A 14,391-nucleotide genomic window follows, 5' to 3' on the forward strand; every position below is an offset into this window, starting at 1 on the left:
CGTCCCCTGCTTTCCCCCTATATAGGAGCTGCATAGTGTGTGGGAGGGAGGAGCCGGGAACTTCCCAAAACGAAGGTGCAGGGGACGGTAGCCCTTGCTTCGTCTTCATCCTGTCTGTAGCCCCTACCCCAGCTTTGCAGAAGTGAAAGAGGGAAGCAGTTCTGTGAGGGTGAGCAGGGCTGGGGGCATGTGACTGGGCACTGGGGAAAGGAGGGTGCTGGGGCCCTGTTCCCTGGGGTCTGTGTTGGCCAGGTGGAGGTGTTGGGTTCCACAGGGAGCAGACACTTTGTGTGACCCCTTGAGAGTGTTAGGCCTTCAGCGGGGCTGGGAGGACACAGGGTGGGGCTGGGAACTCCCCCCTCCTCCCCCCCCCCACCGGGCCTGGCAGCAACCTGCATGCCTTTGCTGTTGGCTGCTCAATAGGACAGAATTTCATGGTCCAAATGTTCTTGCCACATTCTCTGGGTGCCCTGAAAGAGGGATGGGAGCTGCCTCCTTTGTGGATCTAAGTTTGACCCCCTCTCATCCCCACCACTACTCCTGGTGATTGGTTTGTGGATTGTGCCAGTGCCCTGAGATCCTCAGAACAGTGCTGGGGGGTGGGGGTGGGGCGGGGGACACTCTTGGCTAGCACATTCAGCATAAATGGCGCTTTCTTACCACTCCAGGCTCAGTGGTGCTCAGCACCGGGCCCACTGCAGGGGGTGCCAGGCCTCTGGACTTCCCTTGGCCTGGACCCTGCCTTTACCCCTCCCTAGCCAACTCCTCATCTGTTTGCTTGCAGTTTCCACAACTAGTCCTGGACACTGAAGCTGCCCAATCTTCCTCTCACCCACCCCTGAGTACCTTAAACTCTGGCCCTCTCCCACCTCCCACCCAGCAAGAGGCCTGCAAGGTGCTACCCCTGCCTGGCTAGCCACTTCTCTCCAGCTACAACCTTATGAGACCTTTCCCAACACTTCTCCCTTCCTGAAGCAATGAGATCTGGAAGGGAACTGAGGATTATCATGTTTCTTGGGATGCTGAGGAAGAGGGTGGGACCACTGAGGGAGTCAGGACCCCCAACCACCCCACCAGCAGTTCTTTGAGCCGCCTGATCCCCTCAGAGATGGAGTTTGGTCATTTAGTCCTGGGTCTCTGACTGTCTATATTTGACACCTTACCCTGATTTTTGGGTAAAAAATAGCACATGATTTGGAGCAGTGCTCCCTGACTCCCTGGTGACTGTTGCTTGCTTGACTGTGGGAGCCAGTGGCCTATGGTGCCGCCTTGTTGTGTCTGACTTTTGACCTTGCTGGGGATTTCCTCCTCCCTGCCCTGGATAGTGGGTCCTCGTTTTTTTTTCCCTCTCCCTGCCCCTACCCTGCATTGACACTAGGTCCAGGGCCTCGCATCCCCCTGATGACCCAGTTGTTGCCTTTATGGAGGTTTCTGCTAAGGACAGAGAGCCCAATTCCAGACTATCACCTGGGGCAGGGGGACTGGTCCCTCTGGCTAGGCACATAGTGGTGGGCAGTGTGAAGGGTGGTCTGGGGCCTTTGAGCCCGAGCCCTAGGTTTCCTGCAGGGGGCAGGATTTAATAGGCCAAGAAAAGAGAGGAAGGCAAAACCCAGGACAGTCAGTGAGGGTGTTTTGGAGGTCAGTGTGTGTGTGTGTGTGTGTGTGTGTGTGTGTGTGTGTGTGTGTGTACACGCATGCGCACATGTGCATGGGGGGAGGGGTTTGGTGACTCAGGCCACCACAAAGACTGAGGCATGAAGGAACCCTATCTCCTGGAGCGGAGGGTGAGGGTCAGGGGACTCAGATGCAAAAAGCGGGCCAAAGCCAATTTGTCAGATCGGGGCTCACGCCAGCTACTGACCTAGGGCCTGGGGTATGCGTGCAATGGGGATGAAGTCACAGGTGACCTGTACACCAGAGCCCAGCTGGACACAGCCTCACCCTGCCCTGACACTGGCTAACACAGGGCGGTGGACCTGGCATCTCGCACCAAGTGCAGACTGGGCGACCTGTCCCTCCAGGGGGCTTGGAGGTTGCTGGCCAGATGTCAGGAGAGCAGTCTGACCGCTACACAATTGACAATGAGCTTTAAGAGCCTGAGCTAGAGTTTCTCTGATACTGTGAAATTGAGGGTAATAAGTTAAGTGGTCACATAGCCTCCCTCCCCCCAGCTGTGCTTCTAATCCTGTGAACTTCACCCTGGAGTAAGCCTGGGGGGTGAGGGAAGGGGGAGGACACAGAGAAGCCTAAACAAAGATAGAGACACAAGAATCCTGCTGCTTTGCTTGCCAGGTGCCCATGGGGCCTGCTCCTAGAGGAGAGGGGCCCCTGGCAGGGGCCCCAGGGGAGATGGTGCCCCACTCCAGCTCCTCAGGCCTCAGGCCCAGCCGCCTGACAGAGCTGCTCCCACCCTTCCTCGCCCCCACTTGGCTCCAAGTCGTGCCAGCCTGTCGCTGCAGGCAACGAAGCACGAACACGTCATGGTACCCCAAATGGTGCTCATTAACCTCCCACTAGGGGCACCTCTGCCTGGACCCAGAATTTGGCACTCTCACAGAGCCCCCGCCCTACCTTCTCTGTTCTTCGGAGGAGGGTTGGGCTGGAGAAACCCCCTTTTTGCTGAGAGACACAGGAAGACGGAGACGGCAGAGGGGAATGGGACAACAAGGCAAGGCTGGCCTTGGGGCCCCCACAGAGCTAGAGTTCGCTGTGGACAGTGTCAGAGAGACTGCCACGTCCCCCATATCCTTGTCTCACCGAGGCCCAGTGCACTAGGACTAGGGATAGGGGCCAACCTCAGAGAGCTGCGGTGCTAGAGGGAGACTGAGGCCTGGCTGGGCAGGCAAGGCCACAGGGGCCTGGTGTTCTCTCCTGCTCCTGCCACCTGCAGGACACCTCAGGTGGAGGGCCTGCCCTTCCTCCATGGGGTTGGAGGTGGTACTTCCTGCCTCTCTCCCCCACCCTGGCCTCAACTTCAAGTTCAGGTCAGCTGTGCCCCTCTGCCTCTCTATCCCTGTCTCTCCTGCTCCCCTCCCCCTCCCTGTGTCTCACACCCGATCCCCCCTCTCTCCCCATCTGGCATCCTCCAGCATCTCCATTCTTTCTCCCCTCCTCCTCTTCTCCTCTTCTCCGCCTATTCCTTTCGCTATCCTGCTGCCTGTGTCCGTGTCCACCCTCGCCTCTGTCTGGCTCTCTGGGTCCTCATCTTTTACTTTCTCTGCCCCTATCGGTTGGTCTCTCTCTGACCTGGGTTCCTGAATCTGACAATTTCTCCAGCATAGCCCTTCCTTTCCTTCTCCAGCAGGCCACACTTATGCCATCAGGGCTGCAGGAGAGAATAACGGTGTGGATTGACCACGGCTATTGCGGCCCTTTCTCTCTTGCTCCGTGGTCAAGGGCCTTCCCTCTAAGCTGGGATCATTGCAGCGCTTGGGGGAGGCCTCATCTCAACCTCTCTGGGGGGTGGAGGAGGCCTGTGGTAGGTAGGGAGCATCTGTGGGTGGTGGACCTGTCCTCTCGGCCTCCTTGCCCCAGTTCTGCCCTTGCCCTCCTGCCATTCCCCCTGACAAGTGTTCCCTTCCCCAGGTGTTCAGCACCTACTCCAACGAGGACTACGATCGTCGCAATGAGGACGTGGATCCCATGGCAGCCTCTGCTGAGTACGAGCTGGAGAAGCGAGTAGAGCGGTTGGAGCTGTTCCCTGTGGAGCTGGAGAAGGGTGAGAGGCCAGGGCCAGACCGTGTAGGTCTCCCGTCTGGTGCCAGCTTCAGCCCTGGGCCCGTCAGCGCCCCACAGCCACATGGACTCCAGTTCAGCCCCAAGCTCCCACCACCATTCCTGCGTGCTCCTTCAGTTGCCAGGTTCACAAAAGCACTGCGGGCTGCATCCTGGGCTGTGTGTTGGCCATATGATGATGGGGGACTGATGGGGACGGCAGATATTGATGAACAGTTGCATCTAACTACCTCCTTATGTGCTGTGATAGGTGCTGGGGAGGGGCCACTAGAACAGCATTTTATGGGAGACCTGACCAGACTTGGGGGGTAGGGGCGGGGTTCCCAAGGAAGCAATGCTTGAGTTGAGCTTTGAAGAGGAGGAGTTCAGGGGAGTGTGTGGGAAAGAGAAGACAGGCTTGACTGGGTTTGGACAGTGAAAGGAAGAAGGGTGTGTAAGCAAGGCCTCAGGGACTACATGAAGGACACTGTCTTTTCTAAGAGGGGCTGGAAGCCATCACAAGGTGTGGAAAAGGTATTCTAGAAAGACCACACCAGGCTGTGGTGTGGGGAGAAGGGTCCTAAGTGTATGGAGAGGGACCACTGTGGTATGGACAAGACGATGGCCATGGGGGAAGTGGCTGGACTTGAGAGATCCTGGGAGGTAGAATCGACAGGGTCTGGTGGTTATTTGGCTTGGGCAAAGGCTATGAGGGGGAGGGAGGAATCCAGGTGACTCCCAGGACCCGCGAGGGGTTGGCAGACAGGAAGAGCCTGTTTGTGGGGGAAGATGAGTTTGGATGTCAGAGGCCCTTGGGACCGGCAGGGGCAGCTATGGAGAGCGGAGTGGGCCTTGGGTTGAGAAGAGCAGGAGGTCTTTGGTCATTGAGGCTGTGAATATGGATGAGAATGCTTAGAGAAGGAAGAGACCAAGCCCACTGCTGACACCCCCTCCCCATCCCCATCCCTCCACACACCTTCATCTGCATACATACATCTCTGGCCCACCGATCCAGGCCACCCTCAGCAGGTCCCACTGCCTTTCAGTTCTTTGGGTGGGCAAAGGGCAGAATTGAACCAAGAGCATCCTAGTTGGCTCGGCAAAGTGGGGGTGGACAGAACTTCATTCCTTCCCCAGTTGTGGGATACCCCAAGCATGGAGACTGTTCCTGAGGTGGGGCTGTGCCCCAGAGTGGGGGTTGGGGATAGGGTAGGTCTCACTCTGTCCCTTGCAAGTCTCAGGCCAGAGCTCCTTGCCCACCCCGCCTTCACCACCACCACCCCTGCCACCAGCCTCTCACCACCCTCTGCTCCACAGACTCCGAGGGCCTGGGCATCAGCATCATCGGCATGGGTGCCGGGGCGGACATGGGCCTGGAGAAGCTGGGCATCTTTGTCAAGACTGTGACTGAGGGCGGCGCGGCCCATCGGGATGGCAGGTATCATCTCCCCCTTCCCCACTAGCTGTCATCTCGGGCGAGCCACTGAGCTGGGATGGCTACTACCTATGTGGGAGTTCACTACCTGTCCACTGTCAGATGTTCGTGGAGCACTACTGTGCCAGGAGCTGGCCAAGCCTGAGGTTACAGCAGGGAACAAGACAGATGGAACCCCCACCCTCGTGGCATTTGCGTCCTAGGGAGGCCGAGGACAGGGTCTGGTTTGGGGTATGTCGTGGGGCTGTGGCAGGGAGAGCTTGGGTGTGGAGGCTGTATGCCTGGTGGAGTACATTTGAGCATTCTTCTCTTCATTCAGCAAATATCCAGTCCCTGATTCTGTCATAGGGCTGGTGCCAGGCCCTGGGGAGTCAGTGATGGGGGCCTTGCCCTTGGGAAGCATGTGGTGTGGTAGGGCAGACAGACATTCAAATGGACAAACAGAAAATGATGAAATGGAGGAAAAGTACAGAGTGCCATGAAGGCATAAAAAGGAGGAGGGCTTGACTTCTCTGGGTATCAGGGAAGTCTTCCTGGAGGAAGTGATATTGGAGCTGAGACCTGAAGGATGAGTAGAAGTTAGCTAGGCCAAAGGATTATTATATGCAGGAGGCTCCTGGCAGGGGACTAGTAGCGGGGCAGGTATGGCTGGAGCCTAGAGAGCAAAGGAGATCCCAGGTGTGTGATGTGGCTAGAAAGAGGTTGGGGTGTGGCTAGAGAGGAAGCTGCTCCCTGCTTGTGTGCATGTGTGCCTGTGTTTAGCATCTGAAACTAGAGGAGGTATCTGTAGGTCAGAAAGTTGTGGGAGGGCCTTATGGACTCCCGGGCAGCCCAGTGACCCCTCTGTGGGCTGCTCCACTGTGTGTGTGTATTGCAGGGGAGAAGTGGGATGGGCTTTAGGGCACCTGTTGTAAGGTGGAGGTTGACATCAGAGATCCTTGTGGTGTTTATCTCCAAACCAGACCCCTTCCATGTACCAGAGTTGAGTGGGTATCCCTGTGAGAGCTGGGTGACTTTGGGGTCATGTTGCTAGAGGTGGGGTTGCCTCCTTCAGGGGGCTTCTATCTGCTGCAGCCCAGGTGGCATGGTAGGGGCAGAGAAAAGGAAGATGACGGTCCCTGGTCTATCACTTACCTCCGTCATTTGGACTTCCCAGAGCCTTTCCCATAGTCCCATGTTGGTTTGGGGAGTGTATGTGCATGTGAGAGAATGTGCCCACGAGCTTGTGCCCACATGTGGGTCAGCTGCTTACAATAGGCCATTTCCACATGGGAGCCCTGAGAGAAGGCCTGGAGCTCTCAGGGAGGTAGGAGTGGAAGAAGGAGGTGACCAAGGGTCCCCCAGTTACTTCATCCCCCTCAGCAGGCCAGTCTGGACTACCGCCATCTCTCTCCTTGTGTAGAGAACAAGGGCTTCCAGTGCTACAGCTGGAGCATGTTGGGGGTTATGCACCTGTATCAGGATGAGGTGAACTTGTGGGACAGAGTGTGAACATGAGAGAGTGTGTTATGTGGTTCTCAGGCATCGGGAGGAGATCTTCAGACTCAGGTCTGTGCAGATGTATACGTGGAAGAGGGCTGTGGGTCCGTGCCCATGTACATGGCGGTGATGAGCTCTGTGGCTGTCACACTGCTATGTGTGCTTTGCTTGCCCGGGTCTCACTGCCCACAGGTGGGTCTGGATGATATCTGATCCTCATGCCTCGTGCATTTTACGTAGGTAGACAAAGTACCAGGTCCCTGTGGGGACTGAGCCTCGAGGTTCTGATGGGAAGGGAGCCACCTCTACCCCAGCTTCACTGGTCCCCTCATGAACCCCCTAACCAATGTCGCCTCCCCTAGGATCCAGGTGAACGATCTCCTGGTGGAGGTGGATGGAACCAGTCTGGTGGGAGTGACGCAGAGCTTTGCAGCCTCCGTGCTCCGCAACACCAAGGGCCGAGTGCGGTGAGGGACAGGAGGCTGGGGCTGGGGCTGGGGGCGGGGAGGAACAGGCAGGAGGCTTGGCCCTCATCCAGACACTGCCCAGTGCCCACACCCAGTTAAGGTTCTGGGTGGCCCAACTCATAGAGCATGTCCCACTGCCTCTCTGCCTGAAGGAGTTGCTGTGCCCATATCCTTTGCCCCATGTCTGCCTTCCCATCCTAAGCCCCTGACCGCTGCTGGTCACCAGCACTTCAAGGCCCACAGTCCACAGCACCTCCAAACTGGCCTCTTGGGTTCATTTCTTCTTCCCCCTGCCTGTCCTGACTTAACTCACTGAGGAACCAAAATGTATAGAGGGAGTGCCATCCAAATTGGGGTCTCCCCACTGGGCATTTCATCCCTTCCTCCTCACCTGCCCTGTGTAATCCTGGGAGCATTCTCCTCCCTGGGCCTGTCATTTAAGGGGGTCGTGTTAGAAGCTCCCTGCGTGTCTCTCTGGCATAACATTCAGGGACCACTCCCTGCCCCCTCCAAGAGGGGCACTGCCCCCAGGAAAGGGTGGTAGAGAGAAACAGGATGTGGGTGGCCACGGAGAGGAGGGGCTGGTGCCTGGAAGTTCCACTATTTCCTCTCCATCCTAATCTCCAGTCACCATCATCCCGCCCCTTCCTGAAACTCAGGGCCCTGGAGCGCATGCGAGACATCCCTCCACAGCCCAGGCTTTGCTGGGGTGGGTCGGCTTTGCCATCCTCTGTCTCATTTTCTCTCATGTCAGGGCCTCTACACTGGCAGCTCCTGAACTCATGTCCCTAACCCTAACCCTAATATCACCCCTCCCCCAAAACTGGCCAGGAGGGCTAGTAGGCTTCTGCCTCTCCTGCGAAGGAAACCCAATAAGGGCCCCCAGCTCCCCTATTCATTATTAACATTCTGCAGCCTCTGGACTCAGCCCTCTCATTTCACCTCCCCTGGGAGGGCCTGGGTGTGGAGAGAGGAGCACCAGTGGGGAGGATGATGGCATTACCCAGGTGAGGACAGAGGCAAAAGGGGTGACACTGGTGCCCCTACAGGTTTATGATTGGCCGGGAGCGGCCAGGTGAGCAGAGCGAGGTGGCCCAGCTAATTCAGCAGACCCTGGAACAGGAGCGATGGCAGCGGGAGATGATGGAACAGAGATATGCCCAGTATGGGGAGGATGATGAGGAGGTAAGGACACCTGGCCTAGCTGGCAGCACCATCGCCCCCTGGTGGCTGGATAGAGCTTTACATCCATCCACTGTGCTTGTAAAGGAGCCCAGAGCACCATTCCCAAACTTAGGGAAGCTCCCAGTCTGAGGGAGGCGATGCAGACCAGTCCCTCCAGGAACTTTGAGTCTGATGGAGGAATCACATCATTTGTCTTCAGAGAGCTTTCCTAGTCCTACAACGAAAACACAGTTTCTCAAAGAGCCCCCTCTGAGGGGAAGGCATAGCCCCTAAACTCAGGGGACATGATCTGAGGAAGGAGACAGCTCCGGACCTCAGGGGACCCATAGTATGAGGGGTTGGGGGGTTGGGAAACACAGGTTGTTTCTTCAGGGGTCTCAGTCTTATAGGGGAACCAGCCATGCCTTCAGGGGAAGACACAAACCATGACTCTGGTATGGCCCCCAGTCTGATGGGGGAGGCGTGAAGCACACCTCTGAGTAGCGAGCTCCCAGGCTGACATGGGAAGACTGCTGCCAGTGCAGGTCCTGGTCCTCAGGCCTGAGGGAGGCTGGGATGGGCACAGTGCACAGCCTCCTATCTCCTTCGCAGACAGGCGAGTATGCCACCGACGAGGATGAAGAGCTGAGCCCTACGTTCCCGGGTAGTGAGATGGCCATCGAGGTGTTCGAGCTGGCGGAGAACGAGGATGCCTTATCCCCTGTGGACATGGAGCCCGAGAAGCTGGTGCACAAGTTTAAGGAGGTGGGAGGAGGGGTTCCCTAGGGTGGTAGAGGGCAAAGGCAGGCCAGCACCCCGCCCTGCAGTACTGCCTGCCCCAGTCAGCACTGAGCGCCTGCCCCTCTCCCTCACAGCTCCAGATCAAGCATGCTGTGACTGAGGCAGAGATCCAGCAGCTGAAAAGAAAGGTGAGAGGGGGGATGTATTGGGGGGAGGGACAGGGTCTGAGGGCTGGGGGGACAATCACCCATTCTCAAACCTGCACATGCTGACACTTGTCCACCACCCACCACCCATAGGCACAGACAGAACAAGCTACTCTGAGGATAGTGTTAGGAACTCAGGCTCTGGACCCATCTACTCCACCGTTCACTTGCTATATTGTGCCACAGTCTCCTCACCTAAGAAATGGGGCAATAATAGTGCCAACACCATAGGATCGTTGTAAGGATTAAGTGAGGTAATACATGGAAAGTCCTTAGCACAATGTCTGACACATCATAGGTGCTCAATAAAAAGTTGAGTTATTAGCATTATACTGAAGCACACTAAGTTACACTCTAGGTGTCTTCACGTTCCTATTGTTCCACATGTGTTCTCTCTACATACAAGCCCAGCGATAAATGCAAACTGTCTGTCGATACACACGGGCACATGCCAGCCTGGGCCCCAGGCACATAATACAGAGCCACTCACCCACACACCCAGATACCCACTCTACACAGGCAGAACACGGAGACGCTGGACCCATGTATCACATGACATTACACCCAGGTGCATCATCCTGGAAATGTAGACCCCACCCCCCACCCTCCACCCCTCCCCACATTGCTGTGCTGTGAGATGCACAGACGTGGCCATCACACAGGAAGAGCGTCATAGGGCACGTGCCTTCTCACAGCGGTGCTGATGCTGACGCTACCAGATAATGACACAAACATGACATATATAATCATGTACATGTACCATGCACAGACACCCACACAAGCACATTGGGTGCTAACACTCTGGCAGGCATGGAGATGCCCAGACTTCACATTAAAAGTCTATAGTGGGCCCCTGCTGGGCCTGGACATTAGGAGTCCCACCTTTCGTGGGGCTTCCAGTATGGTAGGGAAAGGCAGGTGTACACAGGGGCCATGCGGACACGGTACACTCAGGTACATCTGTGTGTGTACGCCCACATGTGGGTTTACACCCCGCACGCATGTAGAGAGGAGTGTGTGAAGCTGAGCCGCAGGGAAGGCAGAATTTAGATGACTGAGGCAGAGGAAAGGCATTGCTGGCAGGGAGACAAGCTCGGGCTTGGGGGCTGGCTTTGGAAGGAGGCCCGCGTGCTGTGGCAGCTGTTCCTGCGATGGAGACGTGGGAGCAGAGCTGGACTGCCAGGGGGCCGTAGCTGCAGTGTCCTAACTCCCCTAAGGACTCTAGCCTTGGACCTGTGGCCACATGGGGGCCATAAGGGGGAAGGTCCCACTGCCTATGAAGTGGGAGGGCAGCTAACTTAGAGGCCCAGGTGGTATCTGGCAGGGGCAGAACAGGGCTGCCCAGAGTGTGGCAGAGGGTATGGAAGGGGAGAGCAGGTTGGAGCTGCATTTCTGAGGTCCTGATGACAGGCCACATTCCTGGGTGGATGCAGAGCATGAAGGGAAGGGGCAAGTCAAAGGTCGTTCATGCTTTCAGTCTACAGACATATATCTCGGGTGCCTTCTAGGTGACTGGCTCTGTTCCAGTCTGTAATGGGCAAAAGCAGGTTACATGATCCTTGCCCTTGTGCATTGGTCTGCACACGGATGACTGTATGGTTACACACTGCCACAGGGCCCTGTGGGAGAGGACGGGGTTACTGAGCTCCTAGAGCCGCAGGCCATGGTCCAGGTTGTGGGGTGGGGGTGCTGTGCTGTTGGAGGGACTCACAGGAGACTTCTCTGGGTAAGTGACATTCTGAGCAGAAAGCCATAGGGAAAAGGCTGGGGCAAGAGGGAGGGAAGATGGGAGTATTCCAGGCAGAGGGAACAGTACAGGCAAATGCTCTGTGCTGGGAGGGAACCTGCATGTCTGAGTGTTTGCAGGAAGGCCTGTGTAGCTGGGGCACAGAGAGCAAGTGGTGTTTTCAGCCAACAAGGTTGAGGGGGCGGGCAGGAGCCGGAGGCTGAGTGCTGGGGTGGCAGTGAGATGATGGTACCTTTGAGCAGAGGTGCGCTAGACATGAAGGAGGAATAGGTTTGTGTGGATGGGGTCGGGCTGGGGGCGTGGTGCCTATGAGAAGGTGGGAGTAAGGTTGGGCTGGAGCTTGGAACTCAGGGCTCTGCGTGCATAGAGGAGGTGTGGGAAGTGAGTAGAGAGAACAGGGGCTCTAGAACTGAGCTGTTGGGGCTGGGAGGCCTGCACTGGGATGGTCTGTGAACTGGGAGAAAAGCCAGGAAACCACAGAAGCAGGGACTGGTCAGTAGGGCCAGAGCTGCAGAGAGGGAACAGAGGGCAGTGGTGGCCCTCACCTGTCCGCACTTGAGCATCTGTCACCTCACTGTAGCCGTTGTAAGTGTGGCAAGGCAGGAATCACTCCCGTTTTATAGATCAGAGGATTGAGGCTGAAGGCTGAAGTTGCCTTGCCTCAAGTCACAGAGCTAACCCAGGCCTCCTGCCTTGTAGGAGTGTGGTACAGTGTCAAGGACTCTGGCTGGAAGCTTTGAGGCCGAGTTCCTACCTCTTCCTTCTTCGGTTTCAGGTCTCAGACTCAGCCAAGGAGTTAGCAGTGGGGGTGAGGGGCAGTGGGCCTTTTATCTGCAGGAATCATTCAGAAGACTCTGGCCCCAGTGCAGGATGGGGGTGTTCCTGGGCTCCCTCTGGCCCCCACCAATCCAGGGCTGCTCCTTTCTCTCTCAGCTGCAGAGCCTGGAGCAGGAGAAGGGGCGGTGGCGGGTGGAGAAGGCCCAGCTGGAGCAGAGTGTGGAGGAGAACAAGGAGCGCATGGAAAAGCTGGAAGGCTACTGGGGTGAGGCCCAGAGCCTGTGCCAGGCTGTGGACGAGCACTTACGGGAGACCCAGGCCCAGTACCAGGCCCTGGAGCGCAAGTACAGCAAGGCCAAGCGCCTCATCAAGGACTACCAGCAGAAGTATGTAGCCAGAGGGCTGGGGGTTGGGGGTTCTGGGCCCGGGAGGATTGAGAGGCCTTTTGTGGTAGTCCCGCTCCACCCCCAGCTGAGTAGGGAGGTGAGAAACAGAGAAGCTGGAGGGCCCCGTGATGGTGGTGGTACCTGGGCACCAGGGCCAGCATGGCCAGACCCCCGAGGCTTTAGGAGTACCTGAGCCCCCCTGACCTGAGAACAGGGAGAGACTAGAGCTGCCCAGGTGGAGCTGAGGACAAGGGTGAGGACCCTGACACTCCCTAGATGGAAGCCATGCCACACACACTTACCCACTCACTGTCGTTAACCCTGCTGATCCCAGGGAGATCGAGTTCCTGAAAAAGGAGACTGCACAGCGCCGGGTTCTAGAGGAGTCGGAGCTGGCTAGGAAGGAGGAGATGGACAAGCTCCTGGACAAGGTAGGCCCAGGGGTGCCCTGGGGGCAGGGCCCCACGGAGGGAGGAGCAGGTAAGCCCCCATCTAGCACCCACTCTGTGGATCCTTGTGCGAGAGAGGGGGAGTCATGCTGCTGGCTGAGAGCTCAGGGTCATATTCCCACCAGTGGGACAGAAGGGGCAGGGCCCATGCCTGTTACCCAGGCCTGACCCCCTCTCCCCTTTGTTTTCCAGATCTCAGAACTGGAAGGAAACCTGCAAACACTGAGGAATTCCAATTCTACTTAACAGGAATCATTCCTTGACCAGACAATAATTAATCCCCTCCCATTGTCCTCTCTCCCCTGTCCTCAATACTCCACCCCGCCCCTTACCAGCCTGGGGACAGGTGCCCCGACTCCCCCACCCCTCCACCCCACCTTTCCCAGCTTCAGGGACCAGAGGGCCCATATCACAGGCCCCCTTATGGTGGCCTGGGCAGACAGAGGTGGCTGGAAAGATGGCCCCCATTTTGCACCATGGGGCTGAGGCACAGAGGCCGAGGGATGCCAAGGGCTGGCTTGGGTGATGGATGGACACAGGGACCCGCAGACCAAACTGCCAGACTTTACAACCTGCAGCCTTTGTCTCTGGACTGGAATGGGGCTGAGGGCTCTCCCCGCATCTCACCACCTGGAGGCTGCTCCCCACCCATCTGGCTCCTGGGTGACCCCTGGGCCTCTTAACTGAGATTCGACTTCCTTGGCCCTTCTCCTTCCCTCATCTTTGTGCTGTCTCTGTTGCATTCTGACCCTCTTTCTGGGAGGAGTTGCCTCCACGCCTCCTCTCATCCCTGTCCCCTCTCCCAGGAGGGGTAGAGTCCACCCCAGAGCCTGGAGGCTGGGTCTGGCCCTGCACTGATTTCTCATGTATCCTTCGGGAAAAGGGGAGTGAGAGTAGGAAAAGGGGGGCAGCAGCCCTCAATTTCTCCTTGTGCCTCCCCGCCGTGCCCGCCTTTCCCTGGTGCCAAATAGCCATAACCTCTCCCGGGAACTGTTCTGTGGCCTCTTGGGGCCAGTTTCCTGGCTGAGCCTGGGTGTGCCAGGGAGGAGAGGATGTCGGCTTAGGGGGCTTGGCTGCAGAGACCCTGGACTTAGGCAAGGGGAACATTTCTGAGAGCCAGGCCCTGCCCTGCCCTGCCCTGCCCTGGGCCACACCTGGAAGCCTTGTACTAACACCACAGAGATTCAGCCTCATCCCACCCACACCCACACTGTTTTCCAATGTTTTGACTGGAGGGCAAAATTTTACTATTCATCTTTTTGGAGACCAGGGCTGCCCTGCTGACAGCCTGCTTTCTAAGTGAAGTCGACTCCGTTTCCCGACTTTAACCCCAAATTGGGGCTTTGACCAAGGGAGGTGAGATCTGACCCTAACTACCCCCACCCCCGCCCCAGGTTCCCTCCCCTTTCAGATTCCATCTCATTTTGCCCCTCCCTAGCCTGGGTTTTTGTTCGTTTTTTTAAACACACAACCCTCGGTCCCATCCGTTTTGGCTTCTCCTCGTCCCCTGTAAATAGACCATGCCATCGATCAGTATTTCTCTCCACCCCCTTCCTGTCCCCAGACATGTCCCTACCCCTTTGAAAGAGCTGGCTATCAGCGTCCCGGCCCTTGCCTCCTCCACCACCTGGCAGATGGAGGGGGCGGAGTCAGGTGGGCGGGACCTCGGGGCGCTTCCGGTTTCTCGGGCCAGTGGCTGCCCCTGCCCCGCCCTCCGCAGGACTGCGTCTCTGTATATAATATATATATGTATGTATTGTTCCCGGTTTTGTACGGACCATGCCCTCTGTCAGGTCGTCCCATAAAAGCAGCCCCCAGAGCCTCAA

At 57.2% G+C, this 14,391-nt stretch overlaps 1 protein-coding gene across 2 annotated transcripts in view; it reads left to right on the top strand.

The window, feature by feature from the left end:
* PPP1R9B (protein phosphatase 1 regulatory subunit 9B) overlaps window positions 1–14,391 on the top strand; it is a 28,847-nt gene extending 14,456 nt beyond the window's left edge. The window contains exons 2-10 of one of the 2 annotated variants that reach the window (XM_019638652.1): window positions 3,586–3,718; window positions 5,032–5,152; window positions 6,991–7,095; window positions 8,145–8,280; window positions 8,872–9,006; window positions 9,135–9,188; window positions 11,887–12,116; window positions 12,451–12,547; window positions 12,758–14,391. In XM_019638652.1, the coding sequence (XP_019494197.1) occupies window positions 3,586–3,718; window positions 5,032–5,152; window positions 6,991–7,095; window positions 8,145–8,280; window positions 8,872–9,006; window positions 9,135–9,188; window positions 11,887–12,116; window positions 12,451–12,547; window positions 12,758–12,811 (1,065 nt within the window). In that variant the 3' untranslated portion in view covers window positions 12,812–14,391. Of the gene's footprint in view, window positions 1–3,585; window positions 3,719–5,031; window positions 5,153–6,990; window positions 7,096–8,144; window positions 8,281–8,871; window positions 9,025–9,134; window positions 9,189–11,886; window positions 12,117–12,450; window positions 12,548–12,757 lie in introns of both variants that reach the window. The other variant, XM_019638651.1, reaches the window with a different exon arrangement.

Source organism: Hipposideros armiger, unplaced genomic scaffold, assembly GCF_001890085.2.
Source record: "Hipposideros armiger isolate ML-2016 unplaced genomic scaffold, ASM189008v1 scaffold_40, whole genome shotgun sequence".
Lineage (NCBI taxonomy): Eukaryota > Metazoa > Chordata > Mammalia > Chiroptera > Hipposideridae > Hipposideros > Hipposideros armiger.